This window comes from Anomalospiza imberbis, chromosome 1 (assembly GCF_031753505.1).
Source record: "Anomalospiza imberbis isolate Cuckoo-Finch-1a 21T00152 chromosome 1, ASM3175350v1, whole genome shotgun sequence".
Classification (NCBI taxonomy): Eukaryota; Metazoa; Chordata; class Aves; order Passeriformes; family Viduidae; genus Anomalospiza; species Anomalospiza imberbis.
This window is the reverse complement of record NC_089681.1, coordinates 142763784-142788604: the sequence shown is the minus strand read 5'-3', so window position 1 is coordinate 142788604 and position 24821 is coordinate 142763784. Positions and strand designations below refer to the sequence as shown.

The following is a 24821-nucleotide window of genomic DNA, read 5'->3' as shown; positions in this document are numbered from 1 at the left end:
ACCTGTTCTGACAGCTGGAAGATTCAAGGAACTGTTCTGTTTTAAACTGCATATTCAAATAACTAGAAGTGCTATTAAAAGAAACAAATTTTAATTTTTTAAAAAACCTTTCACCTTCCTCCTTTAAAGAAGCCTTCAAAAGTCATGCTTCTTTAAACTCCATGAATTCAAGGTTACAAAATAGGAACAGATCTTCTTGAGTGTGAAGTGCCTTTCTCATTAATATCATCATCCTTGGTTTGCTTGTCTCCACACTTATTTTTTAAGACTTTGTTCATTTGTGAAAGTAAACCAAGGCAATAGAAAAAAATTGGTTCAGCTGTGGTTATAATATCCACCAATTTGATATAAGATCATGATAATTCAGCAGGCTTACTGTACCCCTTTTTACTTTATTCAATTACCTATTTTCTGAGTGCCCTATTGAACTATTTCCTCCTAAAATTCAGAACACTTCTTGCAATTATATCTTCCCTCTCACACAGATCTTATGCACAAAGATGCACTGTTATTATTTCACACCCAAGAAGTAAAACAAATCCTTGTTCTGTTCCTTCCCATCACCTAGAGCACAGAAATTAGCTGAAGGCCACATTGAAATCCCGCTTGCACACTCCAAAGCCCATGTTTTCACCAGCTCTCACGCGCCGGTGAGTCCAGAACTGCCACCCAGTCCGAAAGCAGAGGCAGAAGGATCAGGGGAGGCCTGGCTTAGCTGGGTAGAATGATCCAGCTCAGCAGACCATAATAGTCTGTGTGTTCTGCCTTGATGTGACACTTTTCTATTCTCACTTTCTTACACACTTTCTTTCTCTATTCACACTTTCTTACCTGGACTGACACCCCAGTTACGATGCAAACACAGGGCTTTTCCTCTCACCCAAGCTAGTTACATACTTTCCATAGCTGCAGGAACCCAGTGGGGCACCAGAATAGAGAGACTTCTGGGCAGAACACAGTCACAAAAAACTCATTTAACTACTGTGTTTTCTGCCCACACTTAGCACTGCATTAGCAGCTCAGTAGCAAAAATCCATGGAATTTTGTTTCTCATGAAATATTTCTTATTCAGGGCCTGATGAGCAAATACCAGCATAAATTTTGATTCACGATTACTGTGAATATATCTATTTCTTTTTCTTCTAAAGGAAAGGTTCTGAATTCCTGCACCTGGAATCTTCGTCCACATCAGATTTGTTCTATCATTCTTCAGAACACCCTCAGCACTGCAGCCTCCTGGCCCCATCAGTCTGTAAGGGAACCCAAGCATTATTCAGGGCTGCTATTTGTGCTTACTCAGTTTGCTCTTGTCAAAAGGGGCGAACAATACCAAGAACCAAATCAGATTAAACCAAAATCATTCTCTGACAGAAACCAGTAGCATTTGCTGAGGGAAAGAAGGCAAGAATGGGGCAATAGATCATAACATGCACATGGGTGTGACCTTCCCAGCTGCCAGCCATCCATCACTGTGGAATATCCTCTGATCTGCCAGGCCTCACACCAGCCTGGAGAGCTGATCCACCAACAGAGGGTTCCTCAGCAGACCCATGAAAAAACAGGAATCATCACTTTATTAATATTTTAAAGCCTCATATAATGGAATGGCAACATATTACTGTAGGTAAGATTATTTTTTTAATCACTATCTGAAATCATCCTTTTTTGTCTTTGCACCACTTGACTATTTTTTGGTAATTCATCCAACAAATACCATATGTGACTTTGAAAAAAAATCATACTGTGAAATTTGGAAGATACAGTCAAGAAGGACACTAAAGCTTTTTGTCAAATCTGAAAAATATTACTTTCCTGTTGCTACAGTAACATCTTCCTAACAAGCCCTTTAAATTTAAACACTGTCTTAAGAGACTTCTAGGTCAAGTTAAAAAGCACAGTCAAGCTCCTCAGAGGAATCCAGTTCATATTCAGCATGGGTAAGGATGGAATGGAAAAGGTGAACTAAAGTTTTTCTCTATTTCCATAATGACTTCTCACTTGCTGTGGTCTGTCCTACTTTCTTTCCTCTTAGCCACCCAGTAGTCTCTCTTGTGAGGAGAGAATTCTCAATGGTCTCTAAGGAAAAATCCCTAATAAGTTTTTATCCTAGAGCAACTTATCATCTTCATTAAAAAAAAAAAAAAAGAAAAAAAAGCTTACATTTGCAAAAAGATATATTTGCAGAAATAAGTTTTCACCTCCTGAGATGAAACCAAGAATAAAAAGCTATTTCTAATTTGTCACTTATGGAGAATAACTAAACACAGATAATATATTAACTGAGAAATTGCAGAGTGAATTCAAAATTAATTCATGAGGCACCTGGAGATTCTGACAGGAATTTATATTTATTTTTTTCTGTAACTATGCAATTATCTCACTGGTCTGTAAGGTAAGGTCCAGAGCTCAAGTCATTCTTCTGGGGAAGCATTGGCAACATGCATACTGAGGATCATCTTTGGAAAAGGAGGAATAACCTCTTTCATTTTTCATGCAGTTGTAAAGCATCAGTTAGTGGATTTTTGGCAGGAATCTGATTTCAGATAAGTATTAATTTCATTTGCATCTTCCCAAATGTAGGTCTTACAGTCCTTCTTGGATGTCAGCAGACATCCTATTCTTTGGAGAAGAATGAAAACCAAATCTTCTAGCTCATCTAGACTTGTGCCATATCAAATTTTAAAAAGTTAAATACACAAAGTCTTTTTATTGCACAAGGCACTACAAACAGCAGATTCAAGGCAATTTTAGGAATTTCTGTCTAGTCTCATTTTAGAAGCCTTATTATGACTATCTTACTTGGAAATGCAATGAATTCTTTGAGTAACCTTGAACATGTATGCAAGTGACAGCACTATGAAGTTGGAATTGCAAGTTTTTCTAGTGTGTAAAATTTTGATGTCATCGAAGTGCTCAATTACCAACTAAATGAGTGAAATAAAGGTCCAGATTCTACAAAAATTCAAAGAACAAAATTGCTGTGACCTGTATTTTTCCATGCTGAAAGCATAAAGGGTGAACACTCATGTTTACTAAGTGACAACATTATTTACTTATCGTTGGGCACATGCCTAACTCTTTGCATTGGCAATCAGTACCAAAATTAAACAGACAGACTTAATCACAGCTTTCAGGTAATAAACTATAACAGAAATAGCTCTTCTTTGATTTATGAAGAAAAAAATATCATCATAATAACTGACATATTATTCACAAATGAAATGTGACTAAAAATAAATTATGAATAAATATAATGTAAAATACTGTAGTAGGAAGAAGTGGTAAGAAACTACTGAAATTAATCTATTTCCAACAGAGCTGCCATTTCAACTTTTATTTACAAAAACTAGGAAAAAGAGCTGTTGCACACTGACTCCAACATAACAGATAATATTAGAGTACTCTGACCCCAACTTAATAATGTGTGTTCAGGAAGAGCTGTATTGGCAGTGTGTAAATGGTTTGGGAGATTGTTTTGGTTTTGGTTTTGGTTTTTTTTCCTCAAAGTAGTGTTTAGTTGATATCTGTACAACTGGGAAGGACTTTCCAAAAGTTCCCTGGCAATGACGAAGCTGGTCAAACAGAGTTCTGTTAGCACAGCTGACAGGGCCTGAAGGGCTGGAAGGTGGGGAGAAATCCCAGGTATGAATGAGCCTTCTTCCAAGAGAAACCACAGCAGAAAGGCAGGTTCTTCTTGAAAAATCAGTATGCATTTTGGGGGATGAGACTTGACCAAAAATAATCTGTCCCTGGGAAATGTAATTAAGCATTCTGATAATTACTTTACTCTGACAGTCTGGTAAAGATTACAGGTTATGGAATGTTATGTGATCTTTCTTTGCACCTACTCTTTTGTACCATAGTTGTTTTCCTGAACTCTGCATAGAGTAGAATACTTGCTTTTCATTTGAACATGAACATTGTCTAGGCTTGGGGAGTGACTTAGGTGTGGCCAGCTAAGGGACCACTGCCCTCTATTTCCCAGAGTGACATTCCCATACAAGGTAACACTCACACCCCATTCTATGGGATCAGGGGTGTAAAATGGAGCTCCACCAAAACACCAAAGCCCATAATCTGGCAAGAAGGATTCCCCACACTGAGAAGAATTAAACAGAGTATCTTTGACAAATAGAAGGAAAACAGGAGAGCTCCTGAGCCAAGACTGTCTTCCAGACTACAACAGAGACAATGGAAAACTGACTCAAAAGAAAATGTCCAAATATTTATTTGTTAATGCTTTGTCTTAAATAGAGCTAATCATATCTATAAAATCAGGCAAAACCTGTTTAAATATTTGGTGTCTTAAGTCCCCTTAAATCCAGGAACCTTGGACTAATACTAGTGGCATCAAAAGGAACTGAACCTGCAACCCCTCTAACTTACACCAAACACAGAAACAAAGTCAGGAAAACTGGTGAAATTACTCGTTAAAGGTTGTATTTTACATGCCTCTCATGATAGCAGAGTCTCCTTGTGCAGGGATGAACTTTCATCTGAAAGCAAGTTGATTTTATTCTAATTCCAGATGGACAAAAAGAAAGACACTGAATGACAAGAGTGTTAGGTGGCCAAACATATGTAACATAAATTCAGATTCTGGCAGTTTCATAAAGACTTAGGTGATTCTCATCCCCTTTTATTGCACAAATATTTAATTTAGTCTCTCTGGCATGAGCCTCCCTAAACTGCAATAGAAAGAAGCACAACCACACTCCTTTTACAACCTGTGTAGCCGCCCCATCAGTGGGTAGCTGATCCTTTCAGAGCTCTTCCCTACCTGCTAAACTGTGAAAATAGTTCCATAATCTGAAGAGAATAACATATTGTTCTAGAATTCTCTCAAGTAATTCTTCGATTAGGAAAGTTTGACAGCTGGGTGTGATCAGTTCCTTCACTGAAGCTGAATCAGATTCTCCATCAAAACTGTGTGTTCCACTTTCTGAAACAGCAGCCATTTGACAGCTGTTTATTCTCAAGCCTGTGTGTTGTGTCCATTTCCTTCTCCCTGCTCAATTATTTACTTTCAGATTACAAACTCATTAGAGCAGGTGTTACTCAGAGAAACCAACGTAAATGGACATAAAATAACCCGCCCTCCTCCCTACATCTTTGTCAGGCAGCATAAAACCCAGCACGTATATAGTACTAAAATAATCTTCCCATTCTGCTTTTCTAATGTCACTTGATTATAGCTTTATAAATTTTATATTGTCTGAAAGTGTGAGTGGTTGCTTCCAAAGAACATGATTGTTTTATTTTTCTGCAGCTCTTACAATGGATAGCATCAGTTAACTTTGGGTTTTCCTTCAAAATTTCAGTTTTAATTCTTGTCACATTTATTCTGAATATACAATTTTTATTGCTGCTTTTTGTCCTTGGAATCTATCCCCTGCATCTAACATATGTTGGTAAACTGTAATTATGAGCTGACCTAGTTAACTAAAATAAATTTCCAGGTAGGTAGTACTAACAAGAATATTTTAACAACTTTAAAATTGAGTTAAGACAAATTTGCAGAACTTGACCCCAGTTTTCAAGAGGAATAAAAAAAAAAGGATCAAAATAAAACAAAAACAGCCAAACTGATATTTCTTAAATACAGACCAAACAAAAATCAAAATTTAATGAATACTCTGCACTGAAAAATATTTGGGGTGGAGTTATTTTTGTCAACTGTGTCACTACCTCCAAGGTGACCTACCTAAATGCCTGATGATATTTAGCTTGGTATCTTGTTTTCATTAATATTCAGCTATCTCCAAACAGATTCATTCCCAAATTTCCCTTCCCCTTCTTTTTTCTTCCTTTAGGATGTTAAAGAACTGGGATAGTCACCAGTGAGTACAGCCATCTCCAACAAATGGAAGGATTTGCATCATCCACAGATTAATGCCATGAAGATAAGAGCCAGTGTTTAGCTGAGGAGCTGGGCTGGGAAGTGTGGCCAGGTCTCAGAAGAGGCTTGGTGGGAGATTCTGCTAGTTTGAGTAAGGCATTGACTGACTGCATACTGAGACGACTGAGCTTTGCTGAAATCTAGAACAGCAAGGAAGATTTCTTGAGTAATAGCTCACTGAAGGTATTTGATAGTTAACATCTATCACATCAGATATCAAATAAAGCTGAAACATAAGTATTTTATACATAAAATATTCCACATTACAAATTAAAATTATAACAAACCATTTTTCCAAGAGAAATAAACAATAATGTATACATTCTTAAAAGAAATAGAATAGACATTCACATTATTTGATGGTGATTTATCCACATTAATCAAGGCCTATAATTGATGCTATTTTTTAAATTCAGCACTAAAATGCAAATACAATGTAATGTCTGACTTATAAATCTACTCCCTTAGAGGGGCCAGGCTAATAGGAGACTATCTTTTACACAGACACAAGTCAAGATTTCATGCCTTTGAGACCTTAAGAGAAATAGTGGCATAAACTATTCCTACCCTCAAAACCCATGTCCCTGTTGCCATGTCATGAAACCAGCACTGGCTGGTTTCATGCTTCAGCATGGCTGTGGTTTCAGTCCTTTTTTTTTTTTATTTCATCCAAACCAATACCCTTTACAAAAGCAAGATCAACAGTCACCGTCAGGAATAACATAAAATTTTATTACTGACATTCTGTACTGAAAAGCTGCAGACTGGTAGCAGTTGAAAAAAACACAGACAATTGCTTAACACACAAACTCTTCCTCAGGCCAGAAGATGAGGCATGACCTTCCAGGTGAAGTAAAGTTGTTGCCTGAAACAACTGCTCTGAGCTTAACTGAATTGTATCAACCAAGCAAAAAGTTGTAGAGAAAAGACAACTCCTGCTCTTGGTGCAGAGCAGAATAGTAAGAAGATAAGAGGTTACAATATCTTTACCCCTTCTGGGGCAGCAACACACAGACAGGTAATCATATCCTGCAGAATAATGTGAGCAGAAGATTTCTGTGCACCAGAAATTCAAAACACCTCATTCAGCATCCACGACTGATTTTCATAAGGTACCTTGTAGAATATGTTGAGGTTCAAACTTGAGAGATCAAAGATTATTTGGGGAAGAGGGATTAAATAGGGGGGCTTACATGTATCTGGATATTTCCTGAGGTTTGTTGAACTTGTTAGGTTCATTGCAATACATAGTGTGTGTTTGGTCCCTGCTGCATTGTTTTCTACGAGGACATCTGGAAGTATGTGACATTTTGGGAGACACAACTATCCCTGCACATTACACATTACCTTGTTCTTGCTGGCTGTGATTTCAAGCTTATGTAACCATCATTGCATGCTGCTAAGCTATGACTGAAAGAAGAGACCTTACACCCACTACAACCAGCTGTACTTCCCATAAAACTTCGCGTTACTCATTTTACATGTAAAAACAGCTTGTTTAATCAATATGTTACTTGGAAGCAAAATAGATAGCGTTGTAAGCACTAATTCTCTGTCCCGAGAGACTGTTTATCAACAAACTGTTTGGTTTGGTTTGGTATTTAAGTACCATTTGCTGAAACAAACTATAGGGGGAAAAAACACAGTAAGATGTGGTCATTTACTAACCTACTTCTCAAGAAATTCCTTCTCAAAAAGAATAAAATCTATAAAGTTAAGTTCCTCTAATCTTCAGAAATAAAACTCCCTAACTGTTGGATGAGTACAGCTGTTCTGAATGGCAAACTCTTACTGGGAATGCAGGAATGTATTGACACTGTGGAATGGTTGAGGTAGATATAGAACCATTCCACCACCTCACAAATAAAGGCCCTAAAACTCACATAAGAAAGCTCATTAATGTATGCACACATTAACATCCATTCCCTTCATGTTCTCCCTTGACTGTCCATAGCTCATGTCTTCATGGTCCCCTTCCTTCAGCCCTCTAATACCAGGCACCCCTGCCTTTTTCTCTGTCTTGTCTGCAGAGCTCCTGCACATTTACCTGCTTTTTTCCCTTTGCTTGCTCATTCTGTTATGCCCATTTCTCATCTCTGTCATTTGGAGGTCCCCTTCACTTGTTTGCAACCACCAGAGGCTGATTTTTTCAGAGAAATTTCTTTCAAGTATTACAGTTATCCATCAGCCACCTCACCTCAGTCCCTTATGTGACAAACCTGCTTGACTACTCACAGAACCTCCCTAAACAGCTCACTGGCAAGACCCATAGATCTCAGAAAGGTTTTGAAGAAATGTAGCTGGTGAGCCTCAAGCAACCTAACTTCAGTTTAAGCTATTTCATTAGTCTCACCTAGTGGGGAAAGACAGGTGAATCACTCTCCAAATGTGTTTAGCTCACCCCAAGTTTAACCTGAGCATCTGATTTTTGAAGAGCTGAAGTGCAGTACCTACCATGTAGATATTTACAGATACTTGCCCTAGCCTGGGAAATGTATTTAAGATAATACTAAGTGGAAAGCAATAGCTGCACTCAGGGAGACATTTATCTGACCTGTGTTAGATATGTACAGTTGGGTAAAATTAATTGAAATTTATAAACTAGAAATAGGTTAGAAGGAGCCTAGAGTGATTAGCTCAATTAATTACATTTAGTTAGATGATTCCCAGCCCTTACATGAAGAGAAATAAAGCCTTTCTATTCCCAGAGTGGTTTCTCATAGTGTATGTGCATTTCTCTACTCCACTTTTTGCCACAGCTTTGGTCTGAAAGAATGAGCTAATAGTTTTATTTTGCAAATCTCTTATCCTTCTATTCACCTTCCTTCATTTTCTCATGCCTCATACTGATACACTGAACATCTCAGGTTTGCTGCTGCAATTGACTGCTTCTTCCAAGAGAAAAGGTAACTCCATTTAATCTTAAATTTACATCTTTACAAAGCATATATAACTCACTAATCTCCATTTCTGATCTCCTATTCTAAAGATTTAATTTCTTATTCTGTCCTTTAAACATCCACATTCCAACATGCTTCTCTCTATTCCTTGGCTTCTCTTCTGCTTGCATCCCTTCTTCATCTGCATCTTCACCTGCTTACTCCTCATTTGCAAATATAAAACTGTTTGACCAACAACAATATTACTCACAGCCTTCCTAGATTATTAATATTGACCATGCTGAGCCCAACCAAATACACATCCAGCTCAGCACTTCTGTGATGGAAGCTAGCAGTGAACTTTGCCTCTTGGAGACTTTCCATCCTTTGCCAAAATTATGACCAAAACCAAATCAATCTTTCCTCCAGTTACTGAATTCCCTCCCAAATCTGCCTGTGCTCCCTAAACACCAACACAGGTTTTACCAAGACAGTAGATACACTGATTTTGTAAGAACAGCTGCAGAGATTTTAGCTAAATTTTAGGCTACATTGTCAGTGGGATGAGACCAAAATATGTATCATTCTCAGGCAGCTGGAATATACACTGCCTTTTGACTTGCACAAGTCTCCTTACAGATTTGGACACATATGAATGATGGTAACCACCTACAACTGAGCTCATGCTCTTATGCTCTCTTTCCAGGCCGTGGAATTCTGACTGACACAGGGGACCTCAGCTCCTCTTCTCAATGAGCTCAGCACCCCTGGGGACTGCAGCTGCACTTTCCTCTCCGTGGCAGTCGCAGCACAGTGCTGTCTATAACCCACACTGCTCACAGTCACAAAGTACACAGGCCACTGCCTGTCTGTCAGCAGTGTGTCAACATGGCCTGCCCTGGGCTGTGTCAGCAGAGCTGCCCAAATGTTCCGGGATGTAAGCACCAGGAGGAAGGCAATTCCCCCCAGAAGGCTGACTGACGCCATGGCACTATGGTGGTGTGCTGCGGTGAGGTTAAGAAGGGCTGGGGCACACTCAGGTAGGAAGCAGAGACAAGATTGTCTTGCCAAAAACGTCTCTGTTTTCTCTTAGTCAGTAAGACAAACAAGAATACAAAAAAAAAAAAAAAAAAAACAAAAAAAACTCCCAGGAAATCCCATCCTATGAGCAACCTTAAGAGCAACTGCTTCCTTTGACTGATAGAGAAATAATTCACTTCCTGTCCACTTGCAACTTTGAACACAAACAAGTTACAGTAAAAAAGCTATTGTAGAACAGTCATGGCATGATGCCAATAATATTAATCCATGTTCTTACCTGTAATTCAGTGGAACTGACAGATAGACATGCTTTGATATCAGTCTACCTTAAAGCTGCTTTTTAATGTAATTGATAACTTAAGAAACATTTCTAGGATATGTAAAAATATTTTTGATGAAGGGAAGAATCCAGTTTCCTACACTGAATCCTTCATGTTCTGAGCACACACCCTTGTCTTAGTTAAATCATTTTGCTGTTACTTTTGTTTTCTACTATTATATCATGAATTACACTCCACCATCAATAATTACATCAAATAAAGACATTATTAAAAAAAACAGAGTGCCTATGAGAAGTTCCAAATGAATGTAACTGGAAAGTCAGGCATTTTTTTTTTTGTACTGAACAGATGGTAAAACTCTAATTCCCCTACTTTCTCAGCCAGTCTGCTGCAAGCCCCAAACCAGAACTTTGGTCCAAATGCTACTGAAGTCAATGGGAAGCTTGACATTGACTTCAGTGAGCTTCAGCTCAATTGCTGCAAGAAGTAAAACTTCTGTCCTCATGGACCTTCAAAGCAGTGAACAGTGATGGCTGAGAACAACAGCTATGGTAGTTTTGTTAAGGTAACATCCATCCAACGAGAACTAAACCAAGATACATGTTTCTAATTCTTTGCCATTCCTCATGACATCCATAGATGAAAGTTCTCTGTCACTGACTCCTTTGGACAGTGTTCGAAACACTGAATGAAATGCAAAAAATCTAAATAAATAATTTTTTCATCTGTCCTACTCTTTATTTCACTCTCTTGCAATTTAAGAATCAACACTGGAGAAATGCTTTTGACCAATAGTAACTGAAGTCCCTGCTGTTGTAGTTTCTTAATTCCAATCAACTTTAGCCACTTGCAACTCCTGAACCACCTCTAAAATATTTTTTCAGTGGTTAAATATGCACACAGTACTTTGTGAAAGTACTAAACTTAACATGCAACATTTTTAAGTCTTTGAGTAAAGTTTTTATTCCCAATGAAATTTAAATCCTAGAGAAATGTAAGACACTGTCTTTGCTCACTGTATGTGTCAGGAAGTCACAACTAAAGGTTTAGGAGTACGTTTCATATTTATAAGCTGAAATGTGACTTGTCTTTTTGTTAGCAAGTTAAAAACTAAATTCACACTCATTTGACAGACAAAAATTTTGCCTGTGGTTAGTTAATACAACTCTGAAGGAACTTTTACACAGTGTATGGAACAAATTTACGTAGAGTGTGGAACAAATGCTTCTGGAAATTTCCACAGCATATCAATGTACTCATTTAAGAGGAAAAATGCATACTGAAAAATGGGATTGCACACAGCACAAAAGATCAAATTATATTGCAAAATCATATTCGCTGAAGGTTATAAGCATCATTTTACACATTAAAGGTCTATGTGAAGGCACTGCAGCAAGCACATTTACTCTTTTCTGAAACATATGAGGACAACTTCTGCTATTAGGTACCAGGGGTTTAGTGCTAATAAAAGAATGGGATTAAGAATGTTCACAGCTTACTTTGTTATCGAGTTCTCTATCGCACCCAGCCTATCTAAAATGAAAATAAAGTACCACTGCAACTTTCTGAATCTATTAGTCTATTTAAAAGGCTGTACAATGAAAATATTTCAGTAGTTGGAGCTGCAGTTTTTATTGAAGGTACTGCTTAGTGTTATGACCATCAACACAAGAATGGAATAACCCAAACCTTTGGAATTGAGCAAACATGATCAGGATGCATTTTTCCACAGATGATTACCTTGTAAAACACTCAAAAAGAAGTTCCATAATCTTAAATTAACTGTGTCTTATAAATGAATAAAGATTTATTTAGAATATTAAACTCCTACCTCATTGTTTCATTAAAGACTAATGAATACTACTATGTACTCAGTTGGTTTTTTTTCTGTGAAAAAGAGAAGAATCTCTCTCCTGGCCTAGACGTAGGCAAGAAAAAGAAAGAGGAAAAAGACTTTACTTTTCCTTATTTGTTCACATTTAAAATGCTACTATAAATCATCACAGAATGATGAATGATGAAAGGTAAATGTCAAGAAATGGAAGAATATGTGCTTCTGTTGGTAATTGCACCTTAACAAAACACCTCACCACAGGAAGAATCTACAAAGCTTCATGAATTATAGAGGCAGAAGAAGTAGGAGTCCCAATTGTGTATCTCAGTTAACTCCAACTTTAAATCTTATAATTTCTTAAACAAGTTTGTAATTATGTTGCAAAATAAAGTCAACATTTAAAGACGCTCACTATACTGGAAAGCGCAGACAAAAGTTGACCATAAAAAAGAGGGAAAGAATGAAATTAGATTAATCCATTCCATGAAATGGTAAAGGTCATGAACTTCTGCTTCTCAAACAACTTTTAGGAAGAGTTCCTGAAATAATGGGGGGGAAAAAACACAGTAAAAATATGTTTCTATAATTACTTCGCTTCTAAGGCAGTTTTCAGCACACATTCTAGAGGTCTCATAATGCATCTATCTTTCTTCATTTTCATTAAAGAAGATGGGACTGCGCACAAGAGAAACCAAATTAGTATCTTTCACCTATAACTACAAATAATCCCAAAACTCAGATATCTTGTACAATTACAGTTATGTCCCCTGCTTGCATCTAAAAATTGTATTCAAAAATTGAACAGGATCTACAATAATAAATAGTTTCAACTCAAGATTAATGAGATCTGAAACACTGGTCAATAAAAGAAATAAAGGAACTCTAATGGAAGAGACAGGCTAAAACTGTTTCACTTTGAGCAATGCAAACATTGTCCTGCATCTTGTCAAACACAATCAATCCCTTCCCATCTTTCACAGAGATCCCTGACATCTCAGTGAGGTCCCTATCCCAGCAAGAAATAGGGAGGCTCAGTTTGTCTTGCTGCCGTTGAAATGCCGCCAAATTATACCTCCAGAGCAGCAGATTCACAGTGTAAAATCAAGGCTGCTCTTCCCCCAGTCCCTTCCATGCAAGGACAGCCTCAGCTGGCAGGCAGGGATCCCTGCCGAGGCAGGAGCACAGGGAAGCTGGAGGGAAGTAACAAACACACACATTGTTTCTGTGTTTCAGCTGCAACAAACTGAAAAAACACTCTGTGACCCAAACTGATTTGCAGTTTTTGTATAGGGGGAGAGAATCGAAATCTGACTATTTGAAAGCACAGTGCAGGCTTTGCATTATTAGAGGTAAAAATTACAGCTATTACTTGCAATAGTTTTATGCAAGCTTTCTCTTCAGCAGATTAGGAGAAACAGTCTATATCTATAGCAACCAGGAGAGAGGAGAGATGGATAAATCCAGTCCTAGCCATTTCTCCTTAAAATCTTGCATCACTACCTTCACTATAGCAAGCATAATAGTTCATTTTTATTGCCACTTGGCTGAAGCCTCATTATAAACATGGTCAGCTGATTTTAATTCCTTCTAAATAAACAGAATGTACATGAGGAAAACTGCAGCAATATTCCTCTGGAAGGCTTTTTTTTTTGTTTGTTTGTTTCTTAAAGGAATTTAATTTTTTTGTCTTAGAAAAAGATTTCTTAGGGATAGTTTGTTTAGCTTTCACTCTGATCTCCATAACCATCCTAGGTAGATATTAAAATGTGAAAAAATACAAAATTCTCCTAGTCATGACATTCTTGACTTAAAGTGAGCTTTGGGAAGATACTGTAAGATGACTATTTTAATAGATATTAATATTAATAGACAATTCAGGTGAGCATACAGTGCTGAAGGTCTCAATGCAAGGAAAGAACTGCCAAGGAGAGTGTCACAGGAGAATTGCATCGATTCGAAACAGATAGAGTTTGTTTTCAGGGTCCCTTCATGCCGGTGTGGGTCACTTCCCAGGTGGGGATGTTTAGTGCAGATGGTACCTTCTAAATGAAGAAGAGGTCGGTCAACAATGTCTCAACAGAAAGCGGCTGTTTAATGGCCCACACCGGGGATTTTCTGACAGCTCTGAAAGAGCCTTAACCCGCAGCCAGTGCTGACTTCCACCTCCAGCAGCACGAGCTGGAGGGGGGACTCCAGCAGAGGCTGCATCTGGGGGATTGTGGCCCGGAGATTTCCTGTCTCCTTGAAATATACGGGCAGTTCAGTGAGCTGAATCCAGCAAACCGGGAGAAGGGTTAAATATGTGCAGGCTGGAAGCATTTTCGGGGACTCGCCACCGGCGAACCTCGATTTTAGGGGCCCCGTGAGCCCTGGCGGAAGTTTGCAGCATGCGGGGACAGCGGGTGAGAGCCGCCCGCAGAGGGGTCCCCCGAGACGGGACACGCCGCGGGGGCAGGGGCTGGGGCGGAGCGGCGGGGGCAGGGGTGCGAGGGGCCGGGAGCGGGTCCTGACAGACCAGGGACGGGCACGGGCAGCGGGAGGCGGTGCGGAGGCACCGGCGGACGGGGCCGCTTATCCGGAGCCGGTGGAGAGGGACGGGCGGACGGGGCCGCTTATCCGGAGCCGGTGGAGAGGGACGGGCGGACGGGGCCGCTTATCCGGAGCCGGTGGACAGGGACGGCCGGACGGGGCCGCTTATCCGGAGCCGGTGGACAGGGACGGCCGGACGGGGCCGCTTATCCGGAGCCGGTGGACAGGGACGGGCCCCTCCGCGGCCGCCGTGCGGGCGCGGCCGCGGGGCCCTGCCGAGCTGCCTGCGGGGAAGCTGCCGGGCAGCAGCGCGGGGTGCGCTCCCCCCAGCCCCGCGCCCCCCGGCCCCGGCCCCACTCACCGATCCGCGCCTCGGCGGCGGCCCCCGCGGACGGCGGCTGGATGCGCGGGGCGGCGGCGAGCACCTGCGGCGGCGGCAGCAGCAGCAGCAGCAGCGGAAGGACGGAGCCGAGCGTCCCCATCATGCCTGGCCCATCGCATGCCCCGCTCCCCTGCCCGCCGCCGCCAGCCCTCACTCCATGCCGCCCGCCCGCCCTGTGCCTCCCGCGGCCGCTCCCCGGCTCCGGCAGCCGCAGCAGATTCAACACCCAGGACAGCGACCAGCGCCGCCCGCCCCCGGCCCCGCCCCGGCCCGCCCGGCAGCCGTGAAGGGGGGAGCGCTCCCCGCCGCCCGCTCCGCCCTGCCCGCCCCGCCGGGACCGCGGGGAAGCGGCTCCCCCGGGCAAGGGCAGCGCTGGGGCTCCCCCGGGCAAGGGCAGCGCTGGGGCTCCCCCGGGCAAGGGCAGCCCTGCGGCTCCCCTGGCCACCTCGCCCTCACCGGCCCTGGCGGAGACCGGGATCCTGCCCGTCTCCGCCGGCAGCCCCCGTAAAGATGGCTGGGCATGGGAAGGGAGTGGATGTGCTTGTTTCACACACCTGTACGGGGAGACAATGGAGCCGTACAGGGGCAATGGCCATGAACTGAAACACAAGAAGTTTCGCCTCAACAAGAGGGAGAACTTCTTTACGTTGAGGGTGTCAGAGCACTGGAACAGGCTGCCCACGGAGGTCATGGAGTCTCCTCTCTGGCGGCATTCCAAACCCTACAGGACACGTTCCTGTGTCACCTGCTCCGGGTGACTCTGCTTTGGCAGGGAGGTTGGACAAGGTGATCTCCAGATGTTCCTTCCAACCCTAAAAATTCTGGGATTCTGTGAAACCAGTCCACCCTATCAAAGTTTTGTCCTCAAACATGTGCCAGCTGAGTGGATCCTCCCTGTGGTCTCCTCAGCAGCTGTTTGTGTATCAAGGCTTTCTCCACAGAAAATTACTGCCTATTCCAAAGGATTTAAAGAGCCTTCAGGTAAACACCTCTGTGAGTTCGCCTGGGAGACATACACATGTGTGACATGTTCATCCTCCCCCTCCTGTCCTCAAATCACTCTGCAAGTGGGAGCATCAGTCCAGGCTGCGAGGAGGGATGGGGAGTCTCAAGCTCATGGAGTCCCTCCTGGTTCACAGGCTCTCCTTTTCTCACAAATTCACTGTAGCAATACTCAGCCTTTAACGGAGCAGTCACAGCCACCAAGGTGACACAGCACAGGTGCCATGTCCCCATTCAGGGGGATGTGTTTTTGGCCAGGACAGCCAGCTCCATGCCATACCTTATGATGTTGGTCCCAGCCTCCTCTGTCACTCACCTAAACATCTACTTTATTCCTCTCTGAAGTTCAAGATTCCCATGACCTTCTTCATCCTTCAGGTAAACAGCTCTAACTATACCTGACATGCTTCATCTCTGGTTTTAACCAGACTGAGACATGCTCAAGGTATTTAAAAAGAGTAAAACTTTTAGTACATGAAGTGCCTTTGCCATAGAGCAGAAAAGCAAATAACAAAAGTCCACAGAAGAGACTAACCCTGGAAGAGCAGAGACCTTCCTCCCTGCTCACTCCCAAGGCTTGGGGCAGGGGCCTGGGTGGGAGCTCATGGAGAGAACAAGGGGCACTTACAGACAGCTGCTGACAACTCTTGCCCTCTCAGTTTTGCTCTGTGGGAAAACCATGAACCTCTGTGCTGGAAAAAAAAAAAACCTCATTGCTTCTAGAATTGGTGCAAAGTCCTTTCCTTTGTGGTTAAGGTTGGTGACTCAGATGCAAAAAAGGGCAATACTTGATTCAGAAAACAGAAATTTCAAAAAAATGCATTGATACTGGATGGTCTTTTCAAACATTTCTGCTCTTGAGGTCTGTTACATGACTTTTTATGTCTTGCAGGACAGTGGTTTCACTGACCCAAAATCCTTTACCTCAGAAAAATCAATTTCGACGACACTGAGAGAAATCTGAGTGCTAAAAAAAGAGAAACAAAAAAGGAGGGAAAAGAATTCTGTGGAAAGGACAAGATGAGAAATGAAAGTGCTGAAACATAAATTAGTATATTCTCATGGGTTATGCAAACCATCTGGCTTTAAAAGCTAGTAGTGGGAACAAGGAAAAAGGTCATCAGAATTAGCAGAGAACTGCAAAACAACTGAAGGTAAGAAAGCAGCAAATGGCAGGCACAGCGAGAGAACAAGCTGTACGTCAAAATACAAAATAGCAGTGATATTACTGGGAATCGGTGCAGCTCTGCAAGGAATGATTTGCATAGTTCCTGTGAATTTATGATCAAATACTATGCAGATTTTAAGAGGAAATTAAAATTCTCATAGCCACTTCGTGCAGAGGATTAGCAAAATAACGACATTTGTTCAAAAGCATTTGAAGCAATGTGAAAAATCAGGACAAGAAAGGGCATTCATCGAGGACAGAAAGAAATCCTAGAATATACTAATCCAGTAAAAACAGGAGTCAGGTGTCAAGGAAAGAGTAAAGAGTCAATCAGTAGGTGAATTAGGCATTTGGAGATAACTCAAGTAGCAATTCTCAGGACTGGGAAGTGCAAGGCATTCCCAGCTTGGCTGTATTTTACAGTTTTGTAGTAGACTTCACCTAACAAAGATACACAGATCTGTCTTAAAGCCCCAGGAGCAGACAGAATGAAGTAGTGTCTATTAGGTATAATGAATTTTGTTAATGAAGTGTAAAAACTGCAAGGCTTGAGTCCATGTGCAAAATAGATGAAAAAGAGTATCACAGTGTAAATAACGTGTCACATGCATCTTCCTTGCTGGTTCACAGTCATTTTATCAAGACAATTATCAGTGCCAAGGCTTTCAATAGTTCATATAATAAATTAAGCATCCATGTTTAGGTCTACCAACCTTGTGAGGTTGTTATAATTGTGGTTTTTCTTATCATGTTTTCAATAAGTTTCTGAACTGTGGAAAAAGAAATCCTAAAGTGTGCGAGTCATTTGTGAAAATTTCTAGAAAGACTAGAGAAATTACTCCATTCCTGAAGTCAGGGATGTTGTGGGGCTCAAACAGAACTGTAGGACTTGGTAGTTTTGTAAGAACTGTATCAGCAAATTATTTCTGTAAGGGCATATTTAAATCTTTTTGGTAAGGGATTCTAAAGATATTGAATGGTAGGGTAGAATATCAGCTCTCCCTTGCTAGTGTGTCTGGAGGTGAGTGTGAGGCTTCATGAAAGAATGGCATTGGGAATTACAGAACTGAAAAATTCAGCCCAGTGAAAATCCAGTCCAACAAATTGAGGTTTAGCATGTCCTTAATTGCTGGAGCGAAGTCTTTCTATGATGCCCATTTAGATGTGAAAAACATGCTAGGCAAAGTAAAAGGAGAGCTGGATAATCTATATGATTTTATGCATGTGAGAGATTTACATCCTTATCCATGGCAACCACAGCTGAGCAGGAGTTTTTCAAGGGAACACTTTTCTGTTTGAAAATGCTGTGTTGTCTGACTAAGGTTTTTCATGAGAAATATACTTGTTTTAATCAAAAAATCCACTAGTGAGGGCTAGGAAAAGAGATCCAGAAGGGACCAGAAATGATCCCAGGATGGCTAATTAGCCCAGTAGCCAGGACACCTGTGTGGCCTGGTATTTTAAAGGGTCAAATTTTTGCTCTGGTTGATTCAAAGATATGAACTAACCACTGGATATTTAGGTGAGCCTCTCTCAATTTCACTGTGCCATTCAAGATTATATTAAAAGCAAATGTCCATGCTAGAAAAGACCTTTTAGGTAGTAGTTTATCATGGGAGAGGCAAGAAGATCATTGTAGGATTTTTTTTGTTGATTTATTACTGTTTAGAATGAAATATTAGGAGTAGTTAATTAATCAGCTGGAAATTGAGTTAGTGGTAGAAATTTTTAGAGATGTAAGAACAAAAAGTGCCAAAATTACAAAAAGTAGACATTGATTGGGTGTAAAAGACAAACACAGGATTCAGTCAGAGTAGAATATTGCCAGAGAATAAGTTAGGCATAAAGAAACACAAAGGGAAAATACTCTTAATACTTATCAATTTGTAAATAATTGTGATATTAATAGAAATACAAGAATTTAAATAATACAGGATAGTTAGAGGCTAAGTATTAGAACTTACCTCACAAAGGTAACATCTGAGTTTTACTGTGTACTTAGTTACTGAGGTTGTCTTTGAAAGCCTTTGCAGGTCTATTTTCTAATTTCAAGCAGGAATTATATTTATATGCATAGGTACACCTGTGTGATTGTAGAAATTGTATATTTTTACTGGATGGAAGTGCATGTTTCATCCAAGGATCCTGGAGCTATTTGTCCGTTTATCCAAGTATAAAGAAGAGCCTGAACAAAAGGTCAGTTCCAGCTATGCTAAATACACTCTACCTGCACAAACAAACAAGCCCTTAGAGAAAAAAAAAAAAAAATAAAATTACCTTCTTCATTTTCTTTCTTCCTCTCATCCCCCTGTCCCCTCCACCCCCCCCTCCCCAAATCAAGACTTCTGAGCACATTAATTGCAGATCATTTGTCCTGCTAATGGGCCCAAAGTCCACAGGGAACAATACCTATCAGGCAGTTTATCTCTCAGATTCAGTAACCTAGATATCTTGGTAGAGCTTTAATATGTATTGGGGGTTAAGGGTGAAAGAAGAGAGAAAGAGATAGAGAGGCTTGTGCTGTATCTGTGCTCAGAAAAGACAGAATTTGTACTGCTTCGTTATTTCCATGTTCTGGCTTGAGAGGAGGTAGGTAAAATATTCAAAGCCTGTAGATGTATCTACAGACACTGAGGGAGATTTTGAAGTCTCTGATGCACGTGTGACATTCACCACACCTTTCTGAGGGCAGAAAGAGCAGCAGTGACCCTCCTGCACCTTGTGTGTCATTTGAGGACTTCTTTCACAAGACTGTGAAAAATGAGGCCACAAAACCCATCTCCAGAGCCACATCTTGGGGTGCCATGGTTACAGGAGGAGCAGCACCAATTGCCACTTTGCAGGTTGTTGGTGTGAGCAGTCATAAACTCTGCACTGGCAGCTGACATGCACCGGGCACTCTTCAGGGTGATCTTGCAGAGACACTCAAACAGTGACTGCAGAACTGTTCACACGTTCATATCCTGGCATATTTTAGTTACATTTGGTCACTACTGTTGATGAAAAGTTTAAAGTCACAAGATTTATATTCAAAATATGTGAAGGGGGGTATTGCAACTGTATTGCAGAGACTGTTATAGCCCTTGGTATTAAAAAAAACAAGAAAGTTTAATAGAAATTTTGTACTATGCACTTAACCAATAACTACTTTTACTCATGTGTGTTGAAAAAGTACAGGTGTGGTTATACAGCTTTGTGTATTTGATCCTTTCAGTAAAAGAAAATGTATAACTTATTCCATGTACATATTTTTATAAATATAGAATTTAAATAGTGAATACTTTAAAGCAATTAAGAAGGAAAGACTTTACTTTGCAGTAGTTATAAACAATATGTCTAAAAAACCATCCAGTGCCTAAGACAATAAGAGTGTTTAAAGCATGAGAAACTCTACAGAAGCCTGGATTACTGAGACCTAAAGACCACTCTCTCCTTAACAGTATAAATACTCACTTAAATCTCTAAAGTTTGGTGGTTGTATTCTGAATTCAGGGACAAAGTTTTAGGACAAAGAAATAGAAAGCTCCTAAAGGGAACAGTCTTTAATTGGTGTGAAAATGTATAGTCCAAGGCCATATCAGCAGTGATTGTGGTCTTTTTCAATTGTTGAATAATTAATAGTGTAATTAAAAGTATTTGAGAGGATTTTAGCATTTGATACAGAAATTACCGATTTTCAGTATTTTTTATTTAATGTCTATAAAACTAGCAGAGCCTTTGAAATGTTTTAATGAATTCTTACTGAATACAGTTTAGCATGAAAATAAATATTTGCAGGGTCTAGAAAATATCAGACTGCTTGATGGAAGATAGTGCTATGATTAACTTTATGAATATCATAGCAATTCTGTTATATCTAAGAATGATGTTGTCTGGCTGTTCACAGCTATTTTAAAGCTTTTTTTCTTGTTTCCAATACTGTATTAGAAAATGCCTTTGCTCTGGTGCACACTAAAAGTTTTACTCTAGATATTTCAGCATCACTGAGGAACAGGAGTTCAATACAGAGCCAGAAGGAGAAATTCTAGAGAACTGTACAAGTGCATGCCTGATGAAGTTTAAAAAGTAAAAAAAAAAAAAAAAAAAAACACAAAAAACAAAAAAGTAGGTTGATTTTAGTTATGACTGCTAAGATATGAGCCCATCTTTTATTCCCTGTGCTGTAACTGAATGATAATGGTTTTTTATGTGTTTCTGGAAATGAGCCTAAAGTCAGATGTACAAGGCCTAAGAGATGAAATGTAGCTAGAGAAAATTACCAGTGAGAATAGCAGGAGATGTGACTTACACTAACTGAAGACCTAAACATCTTTGTATATGAGTGCTCAGGGCTGACTTCCAAGGCTGTAAGAAGCCTTGGTAACAGACCAGTCACTTCAGTGTGCATGTGTGAGGAAAATTTCCATAATCTCTCCTGCTGGTTTGCTAGGGATGCTGGAGAGAGCAGCTTCTGTTAATGTAGGCATTTGCAGGTCTGGATTGAACCCAAATTCATTTAAGACTCATCTAAAATTCTAGCTGACTTGTTCAAATACCACTGATGGTGATACCTACAGAAAAAAGGTTGCTGAAGCTGCTGGTGAGAAGTTGTTGGAAGAGAAGGCAAAAGTGGAGTGAAGTAACAATGTGTGGATGTCCAGAACCTGTGAAGAACAGACCCCTGGTGTCTCGAGGCAGGGCTACGGTAACTGATGAATCCAACTCTGAGGCCATTCTGACAGCTTTATATTGGTGTCAAGCTATAAAAGGGAATTTGGGCTTCCCCAAGAGAGGGATGGCCTCTGTGAGAGCAAGCACAGGTGACTGAGGTGCTCTGGAGCTGGTCCCTTTTCACTGAGAAAGGCTGTATTTCCTGCTAATACCCACTGTCACCTCGGTCCAGCACAGGCTGAACTGGGACTTGCCAATTTTGTAGTCTCTGGAGACAGATTTTAAAACAAAACCACATGAATCTCTGCTGATTTTCATGGGCATTTAGAGGCCTCAGCACAGCTTAAAAAATTGCTGTCTGAGCACACTATGATGGGATATCCAAGTGAGAGGATTAGACATTGTGATGTTTTTTGATAATAAGTTCTTGTTTTTCAAAACCTTCTTGAAACCCTTAGGTGTGCAATGAATAATTAGATTTGGTTGCCATTGATCAAAATTGATTTGAAATGTCAATAGGGAGACAATTTTTTAAATTAATTCGGTTCTTTTAATGGGAGGGAGTTTAAAAATTCTTTTTTCATCCAGCTTTGCTAATTTGTAAAAGTTGATACATGGTGAATGGATTTTACAAGTAACTAATCCCCTGGGATACCCACTCCTCTTGTACTCAATTAAAGGATGAATGAGATTACTGCACTTTGTCATTCTGAAAGAATTGGCCTGTAGTTGATTGAAGCTGATTATGGGTCCCCCACTTGCTGTACCTGACTCAGAACCTGCAGCCTGGTTCCAGTGCTGAGCACCCACAGCTGGAGATGGGTGCCAAGAGGCAACAAGTGTTATAATCTGGCAAACAAGGAAGAAAATCCACGGAAAATTTTTACTTTAGTGTCACTGTGCATTTTTAAGATAATGATAAGTAAACCTACAGGGAGCTGGAAAGAGACATGAATCACTGTGAAATTCTGGGACTGCTGTGAGTAGTGCCATAGTAATGCCATTGCAGGAGCTGGGTACGCACAGCAGGCAGCAGCCTCAGTGTGGAGCTGCGTGCTGAACCATGAGGGGATAGAAGCACTGACCATTTGCTGTGTCATCAACAGCCAGGGGTTTGCATGATCCATAGGGCAGGTACGGGGAACAGTTCGTGTGGAATGAGTAACTTCTCTTAATGTGACTGAAGATGTGTCACTTGACACATAATCACAGGAGAGATTTAAGCTGTGTACGTCTTCACTTGACTTTTGAGTGCCTGACTTTTCAGCTCTAATAACACTCTTAAACCATGTCTTTATGGGTTTCAAAGAATCGTGGAATCTTTAAGGTTGGAAAAGACCTCCAAGATCATTGAATCCAACTGTCAAACCAGCAACCCTGTGTTTGCCACAAAACCATGTCCCCAAGTGACACGTCCACACATCTTTTGAACACTTTCAGAGATGGTGATTTCATCCCTTCCCTGGGCAGCCTATTCTAATGCTTAACCACCCTTTCAGTGGAGAAAGTGATCCTAATATCCAATCTAAACCTCACCTGGCACAGCTTGAGGCCATTCCTCTCATCTTGAAAACATACCAGGGAGGATCTGGTTTCACAAAACACAAAGAGCAGATTCTTGCATTTTTCATCCTCTTGCTGTGCTGGTGAAAGGAAGTGTGGGACAGCAAATTGTCAAGAAGTTACCTGTGCTCCCCTCCATTATTTTCTCCAGCGTCTCTGCCTCACTTTAGCTGCCTGTTACTAGAGACAATCTGCCTTGGGGGTAAGCTCATCCTCAATGTTCTATCCAGGAACCACAGTCCTGCTTACTGTAAAACACAGAAGCAAACCTGGTGGTTGCCCAGAGGTTAGAATATATGCCATAGCTCCTGTGTGTCTATAAGCTTCAGGATATTTTCCTCCTGGTACACTGTAAAAGAAATGTAGAATTGACCGATATGGTAGACAGCAACCTAGAATGGAGCAGGAGCAACTGAGCTCAGATCCTTTTCACTGCAGTTTTATAACAATGCTTATTGTCACAGGTTATTTTGAATAGCTAAAAATGAATAAAAAACAAAATAAGCACATAATTTCTAGTTAAAAAAATAGGAAGTCTTGCTGAAAGCATTCTGATATCTCAGAGTTCAAGACTGCTTGGGCCTATGATGCATTTCTTTTAAAGGAAGGTCATTTTTTGAGAATATGCTGTGATCTGAAAAAAAAAGATAGGGAAAGTTCATGGTAATGACAGCTGGGGAGAGGAACATTGTTTAGACTACATTGAAATTACATTATGTGTCTCTGCAAGTACAAGATTATGTTGAGAACAGTCATGGTTTTGCAGAAAGTATTAAAAGTTGAATAATAGAAAAGAAAAGGCTCTTTTTCTGTTCTGAATCACTACTTTAAAAGCCCTCCTGTTGCTCCCTGTTGTAGTTCAGAGTGTTCCAATGGAGCATCAAAAACCAAACAAAAATACCTACTTGCTTCTCTAGGGAATCTCCCTCCTAGGCTGGGCATTTCTCACGAACTTTTCTGCTCTGTGTGAGAGTTTCTACTGTGCACAACGAAGAGGTACACAAACAGATGAACAAGAGAACAAGGTGTGTGATGGATACTTAATATTCTATCATTTCATCTCCTAGGCTGCCAATGAAAAAAGGAAAATCATAGTGAAAAAATGGTAAAGGCACAAAATTCTACTGGCAAGAATTACATTAAACACAATTAGAAAAAATACCAAGACAAAAATAAACTTGTAACTGGCATTTTCTTTCATTAGCAGATGAATAAAATTAGAGATAAAAGAGCTGTCCTAAACTGGAACTGCAACAGGAAGCTTGAGAGCCAAGAGAACAAAGATGGTCTTCACAAATAGGTTTATGAAAAAAAAAAAATTGCTTCTCTCTCACTATAATTAAAAAAAAAGAAACTAAAAAACCCCAACCAACAAAAAAAAAATGGTTCCATGTATTTTTTTCCACAGTCAGTTTATTTCCAGAGTCAAAAGCATCACACCTGTTCAGATGTGCTAATTGCCCAGGAGAGTCTCATCAGATAGCACAGAGTGCTTTCTAATATTAGATCACCCTGGAACAGGCCTGCTTTTAAGCATTCAATCAATGCATCATGATCCACTGATAAATTAAAATCTGCAGGCTAGGTTCCCTG

General features: G+C 40.4%; 1 protein-coding gene and 1 long non-coding RNA gene across 2 annotated transcripts in view; both read right to left on the bottom strand.

Annotated features, from left to right (window-relative positions):
• LOC137463299 (uncharacterized) overlaps nucleotides 1-2551 on the bottom strand; it is a 29010-nt gene extending 26459 nt beyond the window's left edge. Inside the window, exon 1 of the long non-coding RNA XR_010993875.1 lies at nucleotides 1434-2551. This is a non-coding gene — a long non-coding RNA (uncharacterized lncRNA). The remainder of the gene's footprint in view (nucleotides 1-1433) is intronic.
• Nucleotides 1-15095, bottom strand: part of PTPRN2 (protein tyrosine phosphatase receptor type N2) — a 633132-nt gene extending 618037 nt beyond the window's left edge. The window contains exon 1 of the mRNA XM_068174516.1: nucleotides 14825-15095. Within this exon, the coding sequence (XP_068030617.1) occupies nucleotides 14825-14948 (124 nt within the window). The 5' untranslated portion in view covers nucleotides 14949-15095. The remainder of the gene's footprint in view (nucleotides 1-14824) is intronic.
• Between the last annotated feature and the right edge of the window lie 9726 nt (nucleotides 15096-24821).